General features: G+C 43.6%; 1 protein-coding gene and 1 non-coding gene across 2 annotated transcripts in view; both read left to right on the top strand.

The window, feature by feature from the left end:
* The first annotated feature begins 10,626 nt into the window (after positions 1 to 10,626).
* BCR (BCR activator of RhoGEF and GTPase) overlaps positions 10,627 to 26,166 on the top strand; it is a 129,608-nt gene continuing 114,068 nt past the window's right edge. Inside the window, exon 1 of the mRNA XM_026660525.2 lies at positions 10,627 to 12,318. Within this exon, the coding sequence (XP_026516310.1) occupies positions 10,803 to 12,318 (1,516 nt within the window). The 5' untranslated portion in view covers positions 10,627 to 10,802. The remainder of the gene's footprint in view (positions 12,319 to 26,166) is intronic.
* Positions 17,028 to 17,154, top strand: LOC112105319. Its single transcript, XR_002908001.1, has one exon. It is a non-coding gene; the product is annotated as a U6atac minor spliceosomal RNA (small nuclear RNA).

Raw genomic sequence — 26,166 nt, 5'->3', positions numbered from 1 at the left:
CACACACACACACACACACACACACACACACACACACACACACACACCCCCTCTCTGAATTGACTACATTTCTGCATCCACATCTCTAAGAACACCAGTTACAAGTAAGTAATTGTTCTTTTCCTGTTTAATGAGTTAGGGTCTGAGACCATTTTGCTTTTAGAATTTTTTTTTAAAGCATATCATGTCTGCTGAAAGAAGACCTTAATCGTGCTCCCCTCTACTTCCTTTACTTCTCTGTAGAGTGGGTGGCAGATCTTTCCTTGTGCCATCAGAATCTGGTCCTATGGATACAACTTCAGGGTAAAAATCAAAAAGGGAGATTCTATTGAATGGAGGAAGCTGTGAAATTATGTAATAAGTACAGTAAAGGAGAACACATAAACACTGATAGGAAAGGAAGTTTATGAGGTTATAGCAATATGCTGATAATGATTTTTTATTGATCTAGTGTCACTGTGTTTCTGCCTTTGACATTTCAGGTGGGCAAAACCAGAACCTAGGATCCTAATATTCTGAAACTTTGTGGAAGTCCAGATCTGAAGTTTCTAGTTTAATTCCATCTCTGTTTAACATTTCAAAGGCTTGATTCTTCTCGGCCTTGTGCTTTATGTAGTCATATGCATCTGTGTAAAATAGTACCAGCTCTTTATATATAACCAGAATATTATAATTTTTCACTCTTTGTGCATGTGTGAATGGCAACAGAAAGTGCAAGGCACAGGAGAATCAGATTCCATGTATTCTGTAATTCCAAGAGGAAGTGGGTATACACTTTCCCCTTCACTTGTTTTTTATAGATTCTATCTACGCTACAAGTCTAACCAGTCACAGCTAGTATAAGTGACATGTTCTAATGTCTCTTTTTGTTTATAATATAGATGAGAGATGGTTTTTTGAAGCATGTTACAGCCGAAGTAATGAACTTGGTCACCCCTCTCCATGCTAGATAACTGTGAGCTGGTAAGGTTAGATGCTACAGTGTGGCTGGGCATATAATTGGTTTGACTGCTCTCGCTGGAGAAAGTGTTCCAGTCCCTTGATGCTAGTGGTAGAGAAGGATTTTTGTCCTTATTTTCATATTACTTTTACCAAAATGGTGTGTGTTATGTGTACTTGCACTCTTTCTACATAGAGAGAGTGAGTGTTTTCCAATACAGGTTTCAGAGTAGCAGCCGTGTTAGTCTGTATCTGCAAAAAGAACAAGAGTACTTGTGGCACCTTAGAGACTAACAAATTTATTCGAGCATCAGAAGATGCATATAGCATCCGAAGAAGTGGGCTGTAGCCCACGAAAGCTTATGCTCTAATAAATTTGTTAGTCTCTAAGGTGCCACAAGTACTCCTGTTCTTTTTCCAATACAGAAACCCTAATGTGCTTGCCGTGTGCAGGTCTCTTAATTGAATGGCTGTTGCAGAACAAGCACTCTGTACGTGATTGCTGCAGCCTGGTGAGTTTGTCGGGTCATGCACCTTCCCTGGTTTCCTCTATTATTCCAAGAGTCAAATGCCCTTCTGCCCTACCCCTATAAGTTTGATTCTTTAGGAGCTAGGATGATCATGTGTTAAAACAAGGCCCATGTAACATGGAATAGATTGTATGAAATTCAGAGGCATTGGGAAATAGAATGGAGCAACTCTGTGCTGGAGAGTCTTCTGCTGTGTGGGCAGCCCTGACTTGGTGTCATAGGGACTCCTGTTTAAACCTTGTTAGTTGTCCCTGCTGATTTAAATGGCACGGTATTGTCAGAAATAACTGTAATACATACCTGCTGGATCAGTATTTGTGAGACCGCTTTTACTATGCATGATTATTGTTTATAAATCTCTGATCAGATTGGTTTTGCTAATTGAACTTCAGCGTATACTGCAAAAGTACAAGGCAAACTTCAAGAAATAACACCCAAGGGTATGTTCAAAGAAACTAGCTGATATCTATGGTCATACATCAACATAAAGAAATGGACTTAGATTTCATATAGAACACACTACATTATTCTTACATTCTTCTTTACTGGAACAAATTTTAGACAGGAAGAAGGAATTTAAACAAGGCAATCCCTCACTGATTTGTAACATTCAGACTCATGTACCTAATAGGCAGTATTCCCCCAACATAAAAGAGGTATTGTAAATCTTTCACCAACATGAAATCAGGAAAACTCAGAGCCATAAAAAACTACTATAAACATTCTGAGTCAATTAACGAATCACCATCAAGGATCAAACCAAGGCATCAGACCACCATTCCAGAAAGCTTGTTCACCAATAATTTGATGTCCACAAAGCCCTGGGGCCAATGGAATCACTCTGAATTTACACCAGCATAAGTGAGAGCAGAATGTTTCCATAAGGTCCAGTATACTCCTAGTACAATGTTTTGGAGGGAAAGAAAACAGAAGACCTTAGGACACTTATTAATTATTAACCCCATCATGTAGTCACTACACATGCATCAGTAAACAGGGTGCTGAATGTAAGAATCTAATTGGATCCTAACGCCTCAAAACATACCAAGGAAAATAACAGAGAGACTTTTGGTAATATAAAAAATAACCAGACACAATGGGCCTGATTCTCAGTTATTCCATTCCTGCATTTAGATAGGGATGGCGAGGAAAGTGAGGAGAAATGTGGCTTAAAACTGCCTTTGTATTTCCCATATACTGTTTTGCTCACAACGTAAATTAGAACAGTCTCATGGAATTGTATGTATGCAACTTCTCTTGGGAATTGTATGTCTTCCTTTCATCTTCAGACAAGGCTGTTATTGGCAACCATGCCAGTCCTGTTGGCACAGAAAATGAGTGTACCAATTGGTGGAGGAGGTGAATATGTGTGCCTGTGTAGAGTTATCGATCCAAATATGTAATGTTTTGACCTTCTATTCTGTGTTGTTGTTCATCTCTCAAAACTGTTTCATGACGATGACTAATAGATGCTCCCTTAAACCATGCTTATTCTATTCAGTGGACAGCACATCTAACTTTGATTACTGGGTTTGAATCACTACTGGATGGCTGAGTAGAAGGGGTGGCTCACTATACTGGAGGATACGATATATGTATATAAAATATGATGTCTTTCAGCAGAAGCAACCAACATGCTTTGCAAGCATAAACTAATTGTCACGTAAGCCCCCTTTTGAGGTACTGTACTGTGGGTGAGTAGTGTTAGCCTCATTTTACAGAGGTGTAAACTCAAGTTCACAATGATAACAGGCCTGGTTTTCAAACTAGGCCCCTATTTTTGTGGGCATAGTGCCTGAAATAATTTGGGCCCTAAAATTTTATATCCCCAGGTTCATTCATGCTTTTTCCTGGCAATTCATTGTTGGTGCTGAGGTATGGGCATAACTTGTTACAGACAGAAAACTGCGCCTCTAAAAATGGTTCTAAAATCAGGCCTTAAGTGACCTGCCCACAGTCATACAGTGAGTCAGTGACAAAGCTGGGAAGAAGAATATTTTTTAAATTGCCCTGCAAGTGTTGCTTTTATTATTGTTAGACTTGTGTGCAATAACTCATGGATGAAGTCTCTTCAGCAATGCTATGATATTGCTCTGAAAATCAAATGAGGCAGCTTTCCCACCTTATGTCTATGAAGAGTATGGGTCCTTTAAAACCACACAGTGCCTTGGCCTCAAGGGAAAGTGAGAATTGGTTCCAGAGGGCTCCTCCCTTCCCTTTTCTGTACATTGGGAATACTGAACTTGGAAGAAAACTGCCTTTTGTTTTCTAGTAACAGAAATGACACAGTAACTTGATGTCACTACCATTTTATTTCTCTTCTAGCTCCAAGAATCACACTTATAACAGCAGGACAATAAATAGCCTTTGGAAAGAGCCTAATCCATCCCAGTCAGTGATGGATGCTGCAAGGCCTGCCTCGAAAGCCCCATTAAGATTTCCCGAGCACAGAGCCCATTATTAATAATTGAATCTGTAAAAATGAAACTCAGATCATGTTACTATTGATGAATTGCTTAGACAGGGGAACACAAGGAAAGGGTTCCAACTCTCTAAAAAGTAAACACCACTGTTCATTTGTAATTTCTTGGACAGATGTTCATGTCTCTGGCCTAGATTTTAGTTGTGTGTGTTTAATTCTAACAAAAAGCCTAGTTGCTTTGAAGAAGCCTTTTATATAGTGAGTAATATGTCAGGAAAGAGGACAACTGTATCAGTTTTGAATGCAGGCTGTTTGTCGCATTCCTAGATATATTAACTCTGGAACTAGCTGGTGAACCCCCACAGTACATTTGGCAACAATGCCTGTCTCCTTTGGGGAATTTTGTTGGAGGGAGTGTGGAGAAGGGTGGTGATTGGGGGCCATCCGAAGACAAAGCTAAGGTGCTGGTGTAGTAATTTTTCTCAGAACAAATACCAATGTGATGCCTCTTTTTGTCACAATAAATTGAAGTTAACGTGCTGATTGCCTATTACTTTAAACAATGAGTATGTGTGTCTTTTAGTCAAAGCAGTAGATGATGGATCACAGGCCATTCAGCAAACAGCCCTGTGGCAAGTGATATTGTTTTTGGCTTTCAGGTTAAGGTCAGGAGCTGTTAGAATAACAATTGGTTTTATTTTTTCATATCAGTTTTGCCATGTGAGTGAATATTTGAAACTCAGTTTTCCTATTGCCAGTAGGTCATGTGATTCACATCTCTCCTGTTATTTCTCAGCACCTAAAAGACTCAAGCCTGCTGTCCCTACATTGTTCCCAATATAATCATCAGTTGTCTCTTGCATGAGAACTGCAGGGTCAGAACCTTACGGGCTTTTCTGTGGACAGTGCTTCCTACTTTTTCTAGCTCTTTCTTTACCTCCTTCATCACCCGTTTCTCTCCTCATCATCTTCATCCCATGTCTTCTCAGTTTTCTCCTTCATTTCTCTTTATCTCTACAAACAGGAGGATTCTTCATGCCTCTCTCAGAACCCTGGGTCCCTTCAGTTCTTACTCCCATGCATCCCAGGGTCCTTGCTACACTAACCTCTCCTCCTGGCAGTTCATCAGGAGCAGTTGTTGGAGGCATTCCCTCAGCCAGGGGCTGAGTGTGCTGCCCTCATGACACTCAGTCTCTGCAGGTCTGGGAGATAGGGAACAAACATGGGACCTACTTAAAGTTTCCCAGAGTGGTTACAACCACATTATAGTCCTTTGCCTTCATGTCTTTCTCTTTTCTGGGGCAGGAGGTTAGGGAAGAGACTTTAATCTTTGAGTGAGTGCTACAAGGATCACTTGGTTGGTCACATGAGAAAGGTGCTACTGCTGTGTGTCAGTTTTCTGCTAATTTGTGCCCTTAGATTGTAAGTTATTCGAGGGACTGACTTGAGTGCAGTTTTCCTCTTGTAATGTGCTGTATATCCTTTCAATGCTATGGTACTAAAAACTGGCATGCATCTGTTGGAATACATTGTTCTGTTCATCATTCTGTCTGCCCAACTACTCCCATGCCAGATATGGGAAAGTTGAGTGTAATAACATCGTAGGTGGAACAGAAACCATAATGAATTAGATGAGAGAAGAGAGAAAAATATTTCAGTCACCCTGCTCATTCCTTTAGAGGGTTGTGATCAGAGTCCATTTCAGATGTGCACCACAATCCAGTGTGGGTTATTCTCCTTTCTGAGCTACACCCAGAGTTCATTCGAGATAATGGGAATAGATTTATTCACCTTTGTCTCCTCGCAGGCTTTGACTCATTCCAAGAAATACAGAAATCTTCATTCGCAGGATCCTGAGTGGGAATTCTCTCTCTTTCCCACTCTTGTGCAGAGGTCACACACTGTTAGAAAACATTTTTCATCAATCACAGGCAAATTATAGACTGTATTTAAAAAAAAAATCCTTGAAAAGGACTCTGCTGTTAGGGTCCCAGTCTCACTTATATTGAACTCCCATTATTTTTATGTTTCAGGATCAGGCCCTTGGTGAGGAGAGAGTGCCACAGCTGTGGGAGGGCCAGTTTGTTAGGAAAAGTAACTGGCTTTTGCCCACAAGAGGGAGCCTCAGGGTCAGTTATGGGTCTTCTTACCTGAAGCAGAGAAGCCATGTTGTAGTTTATTTTCTGTTACTTTGTCCTCACCCACAACTATTTCACATTTGGGGACAATATATACCTTTAAGTCAGCGGCACTGCTATGGGTACCTGCATGGCCCCACAGTATGCCAACATTTTTATGGCTGACTTAGAACAACGCTTCCTTAGCTCTCGTCCCCTAACACCCCTACTCTACTTGCGCTACATTGATGACATCTTCATCATCTGGACCCATGGAAAAGAAGCCCTTGAGGAATTCCACCATGATTTCAATAATTTCCATCCCACCATCAACCTCAGCCTACATCAATCCACACAAGCGGTCCATTTCCTGGACACTACTGTGCTAATAAGCAATGGTCACATAAATACCACCCTGTACCGGAAACCTACTGACCGCTATACTTACCTACATGCCTCCAGCTTCCATCCAGGACACACCACACGATCCATTGTCTACAGCCAAGCTCTAAGATACAACCGCATTTGCTCCAATCCCTCAGACAGAGACAAGCACCTACAAGATCTCTATCAAGCATTCTTAAAACTACAATACCCACCTGCTGAAGTGAAAAAACAGATTGACAGAGCCAGACAAGTACCCAGAAGTCACCTCCTACAAGACAGGCCCAACAAAGAAAATAATAGAACACCACTAGCCGTCACCTTCAGCCCCCAACTAAAACCTCTCCAGTGCATCATCAAAGATCTACAACCTATCCTGAAAGATGATCTCTCACAGATCTTGGGAGACAGACCTGTTCTCGCTTACAGACAACCCCCCAACCTGAAGCAAATACTCACCAGCAACCACACACCACTGAACAAAAACACTGACCCAGGAACCTATCCTTGCAACAAAGCCCAATGCCAACTCTGTCCACATATCTATTCAAGTGACATCATTATAGGACCTACTCACATCAGCCATGCCATCAGGGGCTCATTCACCTGCACATCTACCAATGTGATATATGCCATCATGTGCCAGCAATGCCCCTCTGCCATGTACATTGGCCAAACCGGACAGTCTCTACGCAAAAGAATAAATGGACACAAATCTGACATCAGGAATCATAACATTCAAAAACCAGTAGGAGACCACTTCAACCTCTCTGGTCACTCAGTAACAGACCTGAGGGTGGCAATTTTGCAACAGAAAAGCTTCAAAAACAGACTCCAACGAGAAACTGCTGAACTTGAATTGATATGCAAACTAGATACAATCAACTTAGGCTTGAATAGAGACTGGGAATGGCTGAGCCATTACAAACATTGAATCTATCTCCCCATGTAAGTATTCTCACACTTCTTAGTCCAGTACAGACCGTTTGATATCTTGATTATCACTTCAAAAGTTTTTTCTCTTACTTAATTGGCCTCTCAGAGTTGGTAAGACAACTCCCATCTTTTCATGCTCTCTGTATGTGTATATATATCTCCTCAATATATGTTCCATTCTATGCATCCGAAGAAGTGGGCTGTAGCCCATGAAAGCTTATGCTCAAATAAATTTTAGTCTCTAAGATCCCACCAGTACTCCTGTTCTTTTTGCGGATACAGACTAACACGGCTGCTACTCTGAAACCTTTATTTTCTGTGCCACTAGAGGGGGCATGCTGGCTGCTCTAACTGCTAGTCACAGGCACAATATCATAACAGTTTTGTATTTGAAAAGTAATATGTACTCAGACCACTGCTATATGCCTACCATCATAACTTTGCCTTAAAGTTTTGTGTGCCTTTAGAATGGTACTATTTTGAGTAAATAAAGTGCTTATGGGGTGCCCAGAAATCCAGCAGCTACTTCTCATACTCATCCAAATTCCTGATGCAGACACAGAGACCTCAATAGGTATGTAGGCCCAGTTGTTTAATTCCAATACTAATTAGAATTGAATGTGTCATACAGAAATTCAGCCTCTGGCTTCAATACTCATCAGCATTCTTGTGTTTTCTCACTCTGTTGGATACACAGCAGAGGGGAGAAAGGGCACAGAAACCTCACCTGCCTGATTCCCATGCACTTTAGGCTATTACACAACATCTCTGTGAAAAATAAAGAGCAAGGGAAACTGAGACTTGAGTAATCTTAAATCAGTGTGTGAATGCAAATGACAAGTTAGATCTAAACTGTATATTTAAACAAATATAAATTAATGATTATAATATTATGCATATGGCCTTATAAAAACTGCAGTTTACATAAATGTCATTATATGGACTTTTTTTTCAAATGTAATGTCAATGAAACCTTAACCCTTGATCAATCTATGTCCCATATGTGTTAGAAACCTTGATACGAGGCCAGGTGGGCATTTTTATGAAGGAAGGGGAAAAGTAAAAGCTCTGTAATAAACAGCAAAAGAAAGAACAGTTCAAAGGTGAAGGCACTATTGATCAGTTGCAGAATGCATTTTAGATGCATGAAAAGTGAAAGTTTTTTTTGGGCTATTGAACAACATCAGAAATATAAAAGGCTAATCTTAGCTAACTTTGTGGACAGCAAAGTTTTCCTCCTAGGATCTCAAAGCACTTTACAAATATTAATGAATTGAATTAATTGAATGAACAAATTTAATATAATGAATTAAGTCTGATACTTTATGGAACCTTATTAAAAGCTGATGTAAAGAGCTACTAGCAGAAGTCATAAGAAGTTTCGTTGGTCCTACAAACCAGAGGAACTATTCTACGTTGTCATGATCCTATCTACTGCCACTTTATCTCTTAACCACACACACACACACACACACCCAAGCTATATAGCAGTCCTGCAAAAAGCCTTGCATCAAACATTAATGAATTAAATCTAACATTACATACATTATTATTTTTTACAAAACCTCTTCTTTTTCACGAAAAAGAGGATAGAAGAGTGAATTCTAGGACTGTCCAGTTGGATTTATGTATATTTTGTAAGATGCTTAGATAGTGATGAATTCCATAAGTACCTGGTTAAAATAGAATACTCAGCTGTGTGATGCAGGTAAATATTGTCATCATATTACAGGTGATTAAACTGAGACAGCGAGAAGATAAGGGACTTGTCCAAGGGTGTATGAATCAGTTGCAGAGCTAGGAATAGAATCCAGCTCCCAGACTCCTCCTCTAGCTACTGGTCACCCTTGTTTCAGAGTTGAGGATTGGGCATCCCACCTGGGAGCTTTGGCTTTTGTAATTTTGCAGAACTAAAACATTAGTCTAGCAACAGGATTCCACTCATCAATGAAGATCATGCTAGTTTCTGGCCACTAGTTGGCAGATCCATCACAAGTGTCCAGTTTATCATTTAGTTGAGTATTGGGAACCCCTTGCCCCTAGCATAATAGAATATATGGGTTGCAAGGGACCTCAGGAGGTCATCTAATCCAACCCCCTGCTCAAAGCAGGACCAATCCCCAACTATATATATTTTTTGCCCCAGATCCCTAAATGGCCCCCTCAAGGATTGACCTCACAACCCTGGGTTTAGCAGGCCACTGAGCTAGCCCTCCTCCTCCCCCTTTTGAATTTGTGAAGGGCATTGGCCTGTTAGCATGTTCCTATGAAGGTGTATTACAGGTCTGAGTGTGTTATTTGTGGGTATTTGGATGGGAGTGCTGATCTGAGCACAAGAGTGTGTATGTGTGCACAAGAGCAGAGGTGGAGCTATGTGGGCATGTGTACTTCCTAGGTTTGAGCACACACGTGGATGTGTAGGTCATGATACACAGCTATGAATGTAGACATATTTGTGTGTGCTCAAATGCAGATCCGAGTAGTACCAGCTTCTCTGCGTGTGTCCACGTCTGAGCAAGTGTGCGGGGTGTGTGAATCTGTGGGGATGAGGTTGTGTGTGTGTGTTTAGATGCGAGTATCCGTGTAGGTGTTTGCATGTGTCACATGGGGCAGCCCCAGCTGAGCTCCCGCTGCGGAATGCGGGTGTGTTCCCGTGAGAGGTTCTCCTGCCCTGGGAGCCCGCCCCGCTCCTGCAGGGACTGACCCTGGTAGAGATAACCCCCCCCTCCAAGCCAAGCAGCGCTTCCCCTTTAAGAGGCCCGCTTGGCTTGTCAATCGCAGCGTCCCCTCCCCTTCCTGCAGCGGCTACGAGTGCGGTTCGCAGAGCCGCCGCCAGAGCCTGGGCTGGCGCGATGGGCAGCCGGGAACTGCGGCGGCGGCGGCGCCGGGAGGCTACTCGCCGGGGCTCGGGGCTCGCCGGGACCATGGGATAGCGACGGAGCTGGCGAGGGACAAGCCGCAGCCCTGCCGCCCGTGCCCGGCGGGGCCTGGGAGAGCAGCACAATAGCCCGGGAGGAGGGAGCGAGCGAGCGGCGGGGCTCTCCATTGCCCCGCACATCCCAGCCCCTGCCGCTGAGCGCAGCTGCACCAGGTCCTCGGCCCCCCGCCCGGGGCCGCAGGGGGTGGGTGAGACTCACCTTCCCTCCCTCCCTCCCACCTCCGCTCCTTTGTCCACGCTGCCTTGGAGGCGCTCCGGCTTGCTGCGTCGGGAGCATTGTTGTCCTCGGGCATGCGGGGGGTGAAGTAGGGGGTGTGTGCGGGGTAGGGGGTGTCGGAAGCAGGAGAGCAGAGGGGACGTTCTCGGACACAGGACCAGCTGGCTTTACCGCCCTGTTTTCCTTCATGCGTGGACTGGGGGAAAGATCCATTCCGTGAGTTAACCCGTCTCTGGCCGTTCTGTAGCTCCATGTGAAATTCAGCTGGCGTATTCTCTCCACCTCCTGTTCCCCACCGTGATCTTTCCCCGGATGCAAAATGGTGGATCCAGTGGGGTTTGTGGAGGCTTGGAAAGCCCAGTTTGCAGACTCCGAGCCTCCCAAGATGGAGCTGAAATCTGTGGGAGATATCGAGCAGGAGCTGGAGATGTGCAAAGCCTCTATCCGGAGGCTGGAGATGGAGGTCAACAAGGAGAGGTTCCGTATGATTTACCTGCAGACTCTCTTGGCAAAGGAGAAGAAGAGCTACGACCGACAGAGGTGGGGTTTCAAGAGGATTTCCCAGTTGCCTGAAGGGGATGCAGAGCAGCAGAACCAAGACCCACATCATCACCAAACCACCGAGCAAGGGGATCCAGAAAAAAACAAACCCCACCACGGAGAGGAGAAGTTCAAGCCAAGGATACCTTCTCTGAGGAAGCTGTCCATCCAGAGCGATGGGTCGGATCTGTTGCCCTTGGAGAGCTCCCACCATGGGGAAGGGGAGCAAGACAGGTGTAAATACTACAGTGAAGAGAAACTGAAGAGAGTGGGGGAAGATACGGAGAATCGCTGTGATATGGATGGATCCCCTTCAAAACACAGGCCCTCTTCCACTCGCAGGCTGGTGGGCTCCACTGAGAAAGAGGGGTCCTTTGAGCCTCTTGCTAAGGACAAAGGGAATGCCACCAGTGTGGCAGCACTAAGGTCCAACTTTGAGAGGATTAAAAAGGTTAATTCACATTCTTCTAGTGATAGCAAGGATGCTGCTGAGAAGCCCTTCTATGTGAACATGGAGTACCACCATGAGAAGGGTTTAGTGAAGGTCAATGATAAAGATGTTTCTGATAAAATAAGCTCCCTTGGTAGCCAAGCCATGCAGATGGAACGCAAAAAATCCTTGCACTCCCTCCCTCCTAATGTGGTACCCAGCTTTAATGAGTTCCAGAGGCCGGCCTACCGGGGAAGGTCTTCTGAGAGCAGCTTTGGCTATGATGGAGAATATGAGGATGCTGAACTGAACCCCAGGTTTCTGAAAGACAACCTAATAAATGTTAATGGAGGCAATCGACCACCTTGGCAACCAATGGATTTTCAGCCCTACCAAAGCATCTATGTGGGTGGGATGATGGGGGAAGGAGAAAGCAAAGGACCCGTACTGCGGAATCAGAGTGCCTCTGATCAGGAAAAGCATCTTACCTGGCCCAGGAGGTCTTATTCCCCAAGGAGTTTTGAGGACATTGGGGGAGGGTATACCCCAGATTGTAGCTCTAATGAGAACCTCACATCCAGTGAGGAAGATTTCTCTTCAGGGCAGTCTAGCCACGTTTCCCCCAGCCCCACCACTTACCGCATATATCGGGAGAAAAGCCGTTCTCCATCCCAAAATTCTCAACAGTCCTTCGACAGCAGCAGCCCACCAACCCCCCAGTCTCAAAAGCGGCACAGGCAACAGCCAGTCATCGTGTCTGAAGCCACTATTGTGGGAGTACGGAAAACAGGACAGATCTGGCCAAATGATGGAGATATGCCATCTGGGAGAGGTCCTCAGGACAGCTGTTTCCATGGAGATGCAGGTGTGTACATCTTGTTTAAATAGGGGGTTGGTTAATTCACATGTTCGTGTCCACATGTGGGGAAGGAAAGGTTCTTCGGGTCGACCACACAAAGGGAGGCAACTGTCTAAAAAGAGAACCATGGCTATAAATCAAAGCTGCCCTGATCTGGGGATGGCCTCATAGGCTAAAACTCAAGCTTGGGGTACTTAGACTTCTTGGAACCAAAGATTTGGTTCCCAGGAAGGCTGACAGCTCTGCATCATTCTGGAGGTAATAAATTGGGGTCCATGCCATTTATTTTGTGTGTTTAAGACTTTATATAAACCAATGCCTTGAGTGAAACTCCTCTGACCCCTTTTTATAAAGATAGAAGTTTGTCGTAGTGTCTTGGCTAAAATTTCCCTTCCTTCTACTGTTGTGCTGTATAGTGGTTGAACTGCACCCCATAGGTGGCTGCATGTCAGTGATGCTGTAACCTGGCATTGTTACCCCAGGGCTTTACCAATAGAAATGCTGCTCCCTCATTTCTGTTTTCCTGCCCATTGGTTATGGGGAACTCGAACATCATTCTGTCTGCTGTATCATCCTTTAATTATTACTGATCTAAGGGAATGATAATCCAGCCCTTCCCCTGTGTCTTAGAGTTTTTCAAAGTGAGTGAGGTTCATGGGATGTTAGGAAGCCCTAGATGATGCTTCATGGGAGATTGGTTAGTTTAGCTTTGGCAGACCCAAATCAGAAATGGATTGTTTTGAGAAAGGAGGGGCATGTTTGAACCCATTCCCACATTTGTGTATTCAGGTCTGTATCTGACTGAATTTGATGAAATAAGGAAACATGGTGACCATGTTCAGAGTTGAGTCTGGATGAGGAGAAATTAACAGTTAACTATATTGTTTGATTCAAAGGGGCATGCTGGATTTTATGTAGGCATTTGAACTCCTTGTCATTATGCATTGCAATAGCAGCTAACCTCTTCCTTTGACTCATTTAGCCTTCCAGCGTTTACAGGGAAAGAAGTGAAGTGTTTTTCAGGAGTGAAGAAATCCCCGATAGGTTTAGCAGAGTCCAATCATTCTTTGAGTTTGTATGTAATCTTAATCTCTGTCTCTCTCTCTCTTTTTAAGTCAATATTTTAATAAGGGATTAACTCAGATGTCTGAAAACAGGATTGAATTCCTGTAGTAGTGGTGGATTCAAAGCTTTGAAGAGGTTCGTCCATCAAGGATGTTTTCATTGTCTCAAGTTGCTCTAGTTCTCAGAGTGAGTGATTTAAATGGAAGGAGATCTCCCTGCTTCTTGTTGGAGGCATGTATTTGGGTGAGCATTTGGCTGGAAGGTTTCACAGATATAGTTTCAACCCCCATGAAATTGGAGTTCCAGTGTTGTGTTAGTGAAAGGCTGTTCAGTATAAATGTCTATTTACTATAAATGAAAGCTACTTGAGAATTCCAAACCTTGGCACCCTGTCCTTGCAGCGACCCCTTCCTTATCAGATTATATATACACATGCACTGTCTGTTGCATGACTTCTGTGCTTTCCCTTGGTCTTGTGTGTTCTTATGGGATGTAGATGAGAAGCAGAGGGAGGTTGGATCCAATGCTGGCTTAAACTGAGCTGCAGCCATCTGTCTCTGCTCTTTTTGTTTACTGATGCGCTTTAGATGACTGGGGAGTCTCCTAGCTGTTGCAATTTTGCAGAAAGGAACAATGGGGAGAAAACAACAAAGGTGGATAAAGCTTGTTCTCCAAGGCAGATTCTGCCTGCTAGATTGGCCTTCTGGAAAGGCAGTGATCTGATTTTATTTTAAATACTGCTGGATAAGTGAAATACACTATGTGGGTATCTATGTTAACAAAAGAGCCTGCTGGCATCTGAGATCCCCAAACCAACTCCTAGTTTACAGTCCAATGATTTGTTCCTGGTCATGACCAGGTATATTTTTATCTCCCTCCTTTCCCCAGCCTAGGGGATAACACAAGCAGCTTTGGTAGGAACCCAGCTCATATGGGTGTTTACGACTGTCTTAACCTGGTAGGTAGTGGCTACTTTCTACTCCACTAAAAAAAAAAAAAAGGTTTCTATGTCCACAAGACAACTACATTTCTTGTTCATTGCTATTCATTTCCACTATCAGTCATTCTGCAGGCATGCTGAATGGGATTTTTCTTATGCTTAGGAAGGTGTATATTTGAGCCTAAGCAAACTGACAGAGTCCTATCTTCATAAAACGAACACAAAACAAAGGTGTAAGAGGCATCATACGATAGTCCTTATCAGGCCATATACGGAACATCCTCCACTCTACATGCTATGAAAGTAGCTCTTTGCTTCAGCCAGCCTTCCCTGCATCTGTGTTTCAGCCATGCCACTACTAGTCCTGCCAGTCTTCCCTGAAGCTGTGTTTGAACAGGACGTGCAGGTCTAGGTCACCGCAGGTTCTGTTCAGCCTTAATGGTAATTGGTGTCAAGTTGGACTTGTTCTACAGTATTTGGCTCCTTCATGCATCCAGATGTCATACATTTTCTGGCTTTACATTCTGTGGGTGAATCTTTTTTCAGGACTTTGGTTCATGCTAACAGTGGACTGAAGCAGGTATAGTACAGACATGTGCTATGCAAGCTTCCTCTGTGGGTCTGCCAGTGTATCCTCATGCTGGCCAGCAAACACCTGCTGTTTCAGTCCTAGGCCTCTCGAGCAGAGGCTGCCAGTCATGCCAAATCATGTGTGTGTTCTATGATGTGGATGGGGACTAGGGTGAGACCACTAAACTCTCTCACTTGGGAGTTAAGCCAAGTTTTAAACCTAGATTTCCAGAAATGAGAGGTGTCTAGAATTCTAATAGCAGACCCAGGTAGGTGGGACTCCACTCCTTTCTGAATGGCTGTAGGGAGGTACTGCTCTGTGAGTGTGGGCATTTTAATAACTATTTGTAAAATGTCATAAACAACTTTCATCCAACATCTTGCATCCTAGGGTGAGTTATGCAACACTTATAATTATTTCATGTAATGCAAGTAGAGGGGAAAAAGTCTAAAAAATAGTTTAAAAGCTATCAAATTTATCACAATGATTTGTATGGAGAATGATGGCATATTTTCTAATGGATTTTATTTCTTTTTTTTCTATCTGCTGTTGCAAAATAACCCCATGGTGCTCCCTGCACCTAATCAAGGGGGAAAAGTAATGTAGGGACTTCTATGAAATGGAGAGGTCTTGTTGTGACCTTGGTCAGTTCAGTTTTTAAAATAGTCTCACTCTCTTTTAGCTACTGATCACACCAAAATTGTAGCTTGTGTTTATATTTCCAGCTCAGCAGGATGTGGAAGTCTGATGGATGCTCGCTCAGTGCTCTGTGAATGAGATGATCTTGCTCTTCAGCATGAGGGCACAGAAACTCCACATCTAGAGGCTGGTTAGTAGGTAGCCTGGGTCCTAAGTGCAGTTTACGTTCTCCACAAAGACAGTATTTGTCTAGAAAGCTCTTTCCTGTGAACACCCTTGTGTTGGTGGAGACTTCTGTCCACCTGGGAGAGCTGAACGGCGCTCTCCTCAGAGTTCTGTCAGTGGCACCGCAGTAGGATAGCAGGAGCCAGTGTTGCTCAATATGAAGTGCACAGTTTGGGAATAGGATTTGTATGTCATTTTACTCCATTGGTAGTAAGTTTGTAGATCCCTGGTCAGCTCATTTGCAGGCTTTAATAATACTTATTTTTGTATCTCCGCTAGCACAGAAATGCAGAGTGCCTCTTCCTGGAGCAGTGCATGTAATCAGGCTATGGATGGAGAAAAGTACTCTGAAATGGATCCATGCAAACAGAATGCTTGGCTCAAAACTCATATTAGGTCCCTTTGGAACAGAATACCTTTGTAAAGAGCCCGCCCAGTCAGGGACCTAGATTCTTCAGTTACAAATGCCTAGCTAGATAGTCAAGCATCTAAGTCCCTGGTTATTAGCAGTATTGGTTTAAAGGTCATTATAGACACCATTTCAATGTACAGCCGAGACAAAGTACAATATACAGGACAGCGAAGGGAGAGTGTTGTCTAGTGGTTACAACAGGGGATCAGGAGCTAGGTTTCCTAAATTATTTTCCTGACCGTATATCACTTGTCTTCTGTGTGATCTTAGGCAAGTCTCTTGCCCTTGTTATCCCTCAGTTTCCCTGCTAAATTGGGTGCACAGTCAACTTGTGGAACTCCTTGCCTGAGGAGGTTGTGAAGGCTAGGACTATAACAGGGTTTAAAAGAGAACTGGATAAATTCATGGAGGTTAAGTCAATTAATGGCTATTAGCCAGGATGGGTAAGAAATGGTGTCCCTAGCCTCTGTTTGTCAGAGGGTGGTGAGGGACGGCAGGAGAGAGATCACTTGATCATTGCCTGTTGGTCCACTCCCTCTGGGGCACCTGGCATTGGCCACTGTCGGTAGACAGGATACTGTGCTGGATGGACCTTTGGTCTGACCCAGTACGGCCGTTCTTATGTTCTTAATGATGCTTAGCCACCTCACATGGATTTTAGGATGCTGCGTTTGGAAAGTGCTTTGGGATCCCACAGCAATGTAAAAAGTGGCTGACAGTGAAGCAGATTCTGTGCCTTTGTCACTCACTGTTTAGAAACAGCATTCTTCTATGAGCAGCTAAAGTGGGATTTAATCTGCTGCACTTTCCTTCTACTCTTGGGAACCTCAAACCTAGGAAATTCCATAAAGTGCATCTCGCCCGCCTTCTCTCAAGGAGAGAAAGTTAGCACTCCCCTTGATAAGGATGGAAGAGGTCCTAGTGACCTTTACAACACGCATATGGTTAAGGCATTGCCACTTACTTTGTGGCATCTAACTCTAGCGCTTTTGGCTGCAGCTCCTGGCTGTTGGTCTGTCACTGGCTCGCTCAGTCAAGAATGAGGCTTAGATCTAGTCTCTGACATTTGTCTCTAGTTCATTTTGCTATTTTTTTTTTTAAGCCTTTCTCTGTTTTAACCCAGCCCCCACTTTAATCCTTTTCAGTACCAGGCAGCGGATTTTCTAGGCGCACTAAGGACAATACATTGTCTAAATGGCCCCCTCTGTGCTTCCCAGAGATTGTTTGTTCTTGACATTATCTAGCTGCTTATTATATTGCCCCCTCTTCCTAGAGTGAATGGAACGCCCTCTTCTTCCCCCACCAGCTCTGAGGAAAGAGCTGAAGCCCTTTGCTGATGGCCCTGCTAATGTGATTTAGCATGACCTCTCCTCTTTCCTGTGCACCCTCTTTCTCCCGCAAGTGGATGCAGACCCTCAGTTGTGGCCCTGCACAGTATTCAGAACAGGGAGATGCAGATGGATCTTTTTTTCTCCAACTCGCTGTGGACTCTAGTTTGTTTTGTTTCCAGCTGGGCCTGGCTATACCCAAAGGACGAGCAGGCCGCAAACCAACCAGTATGGTAGTTGTGTCTGTTATGGGGATGCCGGTGTCGCCATCCCCCTCCATGACAGCAGAGCACTTTCCTATGGTGTATGATGTAGAAGCAGCGGAAGTAGGACTAGCTTCCCCGTTGGTGGAGAAGAGAGATGACTAATAATAAACCTGGGGGAGGTGGGGTCACTTGCCTGCCCTGCCTCTGCACTGAATAGCAATCGCCATTCACTGTGCACTTGGCCATGGCTCAGGCTAGTGCTGCCAGCATTTCCCTCCTGCCATTTGACTGAAGTAGAACATTTATTTAATGTTCAATGGTGTGAATATGTAAAGTGATTGCTTTTCAGACTTACCAGCTCCCTACAGAGAACACCTCACCATTCACAGAAATGCAGCCACTCGGGTATAGGTCATGGCAGCTATAGAACAATGCCAGCTAAACTACGCCCATGGACGTAAGGCAGGAAGTAAAGATAATAAGAATTTGCCAACGTTGAGGGGTGGGGTGAGGTAATGTCTTTACTTTTGGAATGTGCTGTGCTTGTGGATGACATGCATCAGGGAGATGGATAGACTTGGGGGGGGGGGGGGGCAAATGATGCCTTACTCAAGTGAAGTGACAGGAATTATTAAGGAGGCCCAAGTTGAAAGATGGCCAGGATGCTGACCAATGCTCTCAGTTCTTGCAAGAAGTGTTGTGGGGTCTTTAATTATTACTAATAGTCCAAGCTACAGTTTTGAACCTCAGCTGAAAGATAGGCCAGCAAAGAAGCCTTTGTGAGCTCGAGACCTGGTAACATGCTTCTGACTTCAGATTCGAGCACTGTGGTGCACTGCAAGCCTAACAGAGTCCTGTCCCTTTTCCCAACCCACTGGGGATAATCAGTCACAATGCTCAAAGCAAAAGGGGCCAGTACTTTGCCTTCAAGGAATTTTGGAGGTCAGTCCATAAAGGTTAATGAGGTGAGACTTGGCCATCTGAGAAGTAATGCTCTGTTTCAATTACTATAGGAAAACCTATCAGGTTGTGGAGCAGAAGCGCAGCTTTCCTGAATCCACCTTTCCCCCAGAGAAACCAAGACCAGGGCAGCAGGTTGTTTGACTTTCTCCTTTTAGTTTGCTCCACCCACCCGATAAGCATGAAAGAACAGTAAGGGCCTGATTCTGCTCTTACTGTGGTGAAAATTCATTGACTTCAGTGGAGTTACTTCTGTTTCTTGCTGGTACACATGAGAAAAGAAACAGGTTCTTAGTACTATATTGTGATTCAGCCACTGTACCACAGACATTGTCAGAGCGAGAGAGGGAGTTTGACTGCACATGATATCTAAACTCCTGAGTGTCTTGGTTGGGTGTGTGCAGTGTATGAAGGAGGTCCTCCCAAACCAACAATCAAATTCTTGAGGTACAAAGCAGTTTTTAGCCAGTGCACCAATTGTAAGGTATATTATTTTTCTGCCCTGATTTTTAAATTACACATGATGAGGGCTGGGATTGTAAATTGTAAATAAATCCTTGAACATCAAAGCCTCTGTTAATGCTGAGGCAGGATTTTATAATCCGTAACATCCTAAAGTTTGTTTTGAATTACAGTGTGTGTATTTTAAGCACTAAAACTGTCATCTGTACAGAGCTGATGCGGGGTGCTCCAGTCACAGTATTTGGATGTGGTTTGCATATCTGTTCTAGTTACTAAAATAATAGTTTCTCTCCCCTTACCCCCCTCCCCTTTCAAACTTCTACAACTCAAGCTCTCTATTTAACTAGGGGTAGGCAACCTATGGCACGTGTGCCGAAGGCGGCACGCAAGCTGATTTTCAGTGGCACTCACACTGCCCGGGTCCTGACCACCGGTCCAGGGGGCTCCATTTTAATTTAATTTTTAAATGAAGCTTCTTAAACAGTTTAAAAACCTTATTTACTTTACATACAACAATAGTTTAGTTATATATTATAGACTTATAGAACGAGACCTTCTAAAAACGTTAAAATGTATTACTGGCACGCGAAACCTTACATTAGAGTGAATAAATGAAGACTCGGCACACCACTTCTGAAAGGTTGCTGACCCCTGAACTAGGCTATGGAACAAGATCAGAATCTCCTTTATCTGAGAGGAAACCCAGTCTAAATGTGGCAGCTGGGGTTGGATTGCCTCATGGTCGTATGGTTACATGGCAGATGTGACTCCGTGGTGGCCATACTATCTGAATAAGCTTTATCAGTGCTGCACATTCACTTTTATATCTGCTAATATTTTTGAACTGTACATGTTGGTTATCACAGTCTCTGATGGGTATCTCTGTATTCGCTACCAGCATATCTACCATGGCATACAAAAAAACTGCTATTCTAGTGGCCACATTTTACATTTTTATTTGCATCCTAATCCCTACTGCATCTTTTAAAGAAAGAAACCTCTTCTAGTGCTATACCAAAATCAACAGTGTTTCTCTGCATGTCACTCCAGATTGTAGTGTGGCAAGGACCCCAGGTGCTTATAGATTGAACTGTGCCTGTAGGAAAGTAGCAGCTGTAACATACAGCACTGTGTAGATCAAATATTTTTTTATCCTGTAATTCCGAACCTATGGGATAGTGGATTGCAGAAGTATCTTAATAATGAACAGCCCTTGTGATTGGACTCTATAAATTTAGTGCATTTCTATCTCTGTGTGTGGTGTCTGGGAACACAAGAACTGCACAGGCTTGGGTCCTTATGCCTGTTGTTGACCCCCAAACGACTTAATACAGTAGAACAGGATTCTAAACCTCCTCACCTAGCACTGAAATGCAGCTATATCTGAGATGGGTTGTGACAGCAATTATAATGGCACCAGTAATTTGCTGCACAGCATTTTTAGGACAAGGAGGATACTATGAGTTTCGTTGGGTGAGAATCAGCTGGGTGAGAATGCCCTGTGTGAGCCTGCAGCGAAAGAGGGCTGTTGTTGTTAGAACATGGTCTTAACATTTCAAAATCCAGTCCCCAAATCATTTTCAAGTATGGACAGCGACAGCCACACGCTCTGTGAAAATGGGCCAGGAGCATCACCGTGTAATCTGTTCTGAAGAAAATACACTTAAGTTCCTTGAGCACTGGGCTTCAAACATGCACCTGAGACAGTGAAAACTGAGTATGACTGGTCTGTTGTTTGCGCAATATGCATTTCCAATAACGTGGAGCGAACTGTCTCTGCTATGGTTTGGACTCAAGTGGGCAGGAACTACATATTATTTGGTGCGATCACCCAGGAAGGTAATAATGACCCATCAGCATGGCTGGTCTCAGCTTCCTATGTGCTAACTGAGACTAGATTATGATGCTCTGCATAAGTCAAGAGAAGGGTTTGTGAGTGTGTTACCTTACCACTGCCTCTTGGTTCAGAGCCACATTACATCCATCTTCCACCAATCTGGTATTTCTGTTTTGGTCCTGCAAATTATTCACAGTAGACAATGCTGAAATATGAACATATATAGTTCAAAAAATAACATGCTAAGGAAATTAATGCTAAGATAATTATCTGAGGCTTCCTATGCTATTTTTTGGTGCCCTCCATTTTGTGTGTGTGTGTCTGTCTCTCTCTCTCTCTCTCTCTCTCACACACACACACACACACACACACACACACACACACACATACATATATATATAATCTCATTTAGATCTTAATTTAGGTTGTGAGCTTTGCCTTGGGAGTTCCCTGCCCACATTCTCATGTCTTTTGTGACCACTTTCTTCATGTTTCCCTAGGATCATCCCTGGACCTCAGTTTAACAGGGAGGGGGAGTCAACATTTTCACACTCTTCATGTTACAGCAGAATGCCTTGGAGTCGTGCAGTGTCATGTTATTGTCCTTGTTTCAGGGAATCTTGGTATTTGGATGAATTTTCTGCTGGTTGCACTAGTTACTTGCATGGATTTGTGGGTTAGTCAGTAAGAGAACATCCTATTGTTAATCATCCTAGCAGCTCTCCCGTCTGAGCCTAACTGTGGCTGCTAGCAAGTTTGATGCTTAAACTTGGTAGTGATTAAAAGGTGTTTTATGGAGGGGTTGTACAGTCTGTGTGACTTCAGGATGACTGCTGTCACGGGAAGTGGGGAGACCAGGGGTGTGGGGCAACACATTTGAAGTTTGTTGCTTTTATGGCTGTTAAGAGCTGATGAGTAAAATCTCTGAGTTGCAAGGAAGAAAAATCTGTTTACAACTGAAGCTGTAGTTGGATGGAAATATATTCTTCAGCCCTGGGATATACGTGTTGCTCAGGAACAGAGAAATCTCACTAGAGAGATCAAAGCAAAGTTATCCCAAAAGGATTTCTAACAGTGGGGTGAATTACTTTGCTTTTCTTTTGTGCAAGGGCATGGCGAGGCATGGGGCAGGAAGGAGTTGATTTCTGCTAGTCAGGGGGGTTGCAGAAAAAAAAATTCTATTAACATTGTGGCTCAAAAAATATACTGGTCACGTAACCTAGTAATGAAACCTGGTATTAAAGCATCGTGAGGGGGGAGAGAATACTTAGCGGGGTCTAGGGTACTGCCTCAGTGGGAAGCCCAGGGCTCCCTCCTAATTGGGTACAGAAGGAGGGGTGCATGCAACTTTGCCATTCTGGGTGCTGGGGTGGAGACTCTCTCCTCTCATCTCCCATTTCGCTCCCCCCTACCTGCTCCAGCACACCCATGTATGAGGGATCTCAATGGAACTTCCTTTAACCATGTAAGAAGGAAAGTGTTCTTCATTGCCTATGCTGCATACTCTGCTGTGCACAGGGCAAAGCACTGATAATGCTGCAATGCTCTGCTCTTCCTCATACAAGTGTATCTAGAGGACCTGAGAGCTCTGCTTCCTGCTTTGCCTTTGAATTTCAGGGAGATTGCTGAGCTGCAAGGCTGGCTGCACTCCCTGATTTGACTTGCCAGGGGCGAGCGGGAAAGTGGAATTTTAAGCTCATCTTTACCTAACATGGAACTCTTCTTAATTTAACACTTGGATGGCAGCTGGGCTTTGCTCCTTGCACATCTAGGAACTCTGCTGCTTCATGACTTTGGATTATGGCATGTCCCAGAGCAGTGTCTTGCACTCTTCCCTCCTTCGCAAAGGGAGGTTTCTGTATGAACATGGGTTTCTCCGAGTGTGGAGTCCCTTGCTGCTAGCTAATCATTATTCGGTGTCTGGAGAGGGGAAAGGATAAGAATTCCCGAATGCTGGGAAGCTGCTTTTAGCACAATTCTAGGTTTTTGGTCCGTTAATTGCCTGGAGGAATCTAAACTGCAGCCCATGTGAACAAGGTGACATAGGCACATCATCTCCCTGAATATGCTGGGAAACCGCAGTGATTTTTTTGTGAAAAGATCCCATATACGAACTTGCCACTCTGACCCTCTCAAATCTGAATTTATTCTCAGCCTCCACATTTAGTCAAATGAATGTTTACCTTAGTGACTTGATGGCCCATATTGCTTACCATTGAAGTAGGTCTTCTGACTTGGTTAGAGTGTAAATGCAGACAGCACTTTAGATCCACAGGGTTAGTATCCTCATATGTATGCTCAGATACGCCCTTTGAATGTGTTCCAATCCTCATGAATTCTGAGCTGCAGTGGGGAATTTCACAGGGACGTCTGAGGTTGCACTAGAAAGACAGTTTGGAAAGCAGATTCCTGTGTTAAAGTCCAAGAGAGCCTCCCAGTGCCCCAAAAAGCAAGGCTCATTTAGAAGAAACAGCTCCCTGGATCTGTCCGCATAAGGCCAGGCAGGATTCTATGGGTCAAGTATAAGGAAGCCTCTTAAAATGCATCTGAACCAGGTGTGGGCTACTGAAGGGTGGCCTTGGAAAGGAGGTTTACATTAGATGTGTGTTCTCAACCTGGGGGTCATGAACAGGAGTCAGGAATTCGCAACCACCACAGCCTTCCCATCTTGCTAAATGGGATGAGATTCTTGACTAAATCATGACTAGATGGGGCAAAGTTTCCAGAAGGGTCCCAGTATGGACGAGGGCGTCCCAGTGCAGCCTCTGCTGTACGGAAACAATTGGAGAAAACAGTGGGGATTGTTCTTATGTTTGCAGCAGTTGTTGTTGTTGTTGTTGTTAGTTAACACATTTACACACGCTGATGGTCGCCCCAACTGAATCTCTTTTGAAGGACGGGCATGTACTAAACATCTGCTCACCAGGGACTGGGACGGCTCCCCCAGTGACTTCAGTCAGCTTTGCTCAGGGCTCAGAGCGGTAACTAGGAGTTTCTGTATACCTGCCTGTGGTTGCAAAGTGAGATGCTGGGCTTGATGTTTAACTCCTAAGCCTGTGTGTTTAAAACAAACAGCACCCCACCCCCAAAAAACCAACAACACTGTTCATTCTACTTGTTTGTAAATGGTTTAAAAGTGGAGAGCCTGGTTTGCATCTGTATCACCCAATTTCAAAAGCCATATTACAGCCACTATGGTTGGAAGTTGTAGCATAGACAGGTATTCTGAGAGCCCTGCTAGGCAGGCAGTGTCAAACACGTTCCTGATGTAATGTTTCTCGGCCTGTCTGAGAACTGTGTTGAGTGCTCACGTGCATTTGCTGTGGGTACTATGGAAACACCAACCCAGTTTGGAAAGCATTTTTTGCTAACACTTTAACACTTGTCAGCATAGATCTCTACCCACAAATATCTTGAGGCTGATGACAAAAAAAAAAAAAAAAAAGTCTGTGTGCTTACAAACATACAGTGTTGTTCATACAACTCTTGCAACGTGCTTCTCTAATTGACTTAATCTTGAGATGTAATTTGAACTTTCAATAGATTTACATTTTTTTAAAGTACACTTTCCTTATATAAGGAGAGCTATGTTTCTGTATTGTGAATTAAACTTTATTGTCTAAGAATAAAACAAGGCACCATCTAAATTGTAAGCAGGATGGTGTTTAGGCAGCATGCTCTAGACCCGTTCTAACATTGTTTGGTCTTAGTCTGTTTTGATGTGACTGACTGTGTTTATAATCATGTTAAGCTAATGCCCTCACTCTGCCCTTGACCAGCTAACCCCTATATGTTTGAGCCTTGACCTTTAAATAACATGGGGTCATCTCATCTCACCCACTCAGGCAAAACTAACCCATGTTATAACATGGCTAGTGTGCTGCTGTGTGTTAAGTGTGATGTTTAAACACAGTAAAATTTATACTGCAGATAGGACCGAAGTAATTCAAGTTTTAGTCCCCATCTCCAGCTTTATTACCTGTTATGGTCTGGGTTTTCCCACTTCATGTCTACTTTGCTTTATTATCTGCTGTGTGAACAAGCTCCATATATGCTTTGAGCGTGAGAAAACAACAACAACAACAACAACAAAACAAAGCAGTCAAGGCCAGGGTGGGAACTTCAGAGGTTTGTTTGATTTCCATGTGTTCACTGTGCAGATGTACAGTGTTACACATTTTAAAGTTGCTCATTTTTAAACCATTTCAAAGTATTTTAGTTTGCTATTATTATAATAACCCATAGCTAGATTGGCATTAAAATCTGTTTCCTTACTGAATTTGTTTTCCCCTCTTATATAGGGTTAATCATGGATTATTATTTTTTAAAGAGCATATGAGCCATCTCGTTTGTTCTTTGGTTTTTTTTTACATTGGATGGGGTAGGGAAATAGACATAGTTGCCCAGACTATGGAAACAGATAGAAGGAAAAAATTAGGTCAAATTTTGTTTCCTCCAACCTTGAAGGAATCTCCTCTAAAATAATTTCTAGCTTGTGTGTAGTGCTTTTCATCCCGAAGTGCTTTAGAGAACAGTAGGTCGGTATCGTTATCCCCATCTTACAGATGGGTAAGCTGAGGCCCAGAAACCTGCACAGGGTTAACCCACAAGTGAGTAGGTGAACTGGGAATAAAACCTTGGTCTCCTGAACTGCAGTCCAGTGCATTTTTTGCGGATCACACTGCCTCCTAGTGGAAAAGGGATTAAGCTTGTCTATAGCTATGTACAAAGCCCATGCATCGTTTTGACATAAAAAAAATTGTCAAAAATGATGATCCCTGGGTTTTGGTGATTCTAATACTCGTTGCAGACTGGGGATGGGTAGCTCTAGTCTGTGACAGAAAGCCGCATTGGCACTCATCTGGTAGTTAGTTTCTGTAGAATGGAAGCTTTAGTTGTTGTTGTTGTTGTTGTTTTTTAAACAAATTAAACTTAAGGCCTGTTCCACTGGGGCTCCTGCCAGGGTTACAATTGTGTAGACTGGGTTTTTGTTTCTAGTTCTTCTATTGCAAAGAAAACTGTCACAAATAATTGCAGAACTGCTTCTGCGGAGAAATAATAGCTCTGAAAGGTATGAACGGCTCCTCATCTCTGTTAGCACCAGCTCCTTTACAGTCTCTCTGCCGCAGCCTCACTCCTTCTGCCTTCCATTTTCTTCTTCTCTCCTTCCCTCTATCTAGTCCTAAATCCACGTGCTTATTAATTGATC

Source organism: Terrapene carolina, unplaced genomic scaffold (genome assembly GCF_002925995.2).
Source record: "Terrapene carolina triunguis isolate 2854851 unplaced genomic scaffold, T_m_triunguis-2.0 Scaffold790, whole genome shotgun sequence".
Taxonomy (NCBI): Eukaryota; Metazoa; Chordata; order Testudines; family Emydidae; genus Terrapene; species Terrapene triunguis.
Note: the sequence above shows the minus strand (reverse complement) of the source record. Positions and strands in the feature narration are given on the sequence as shown.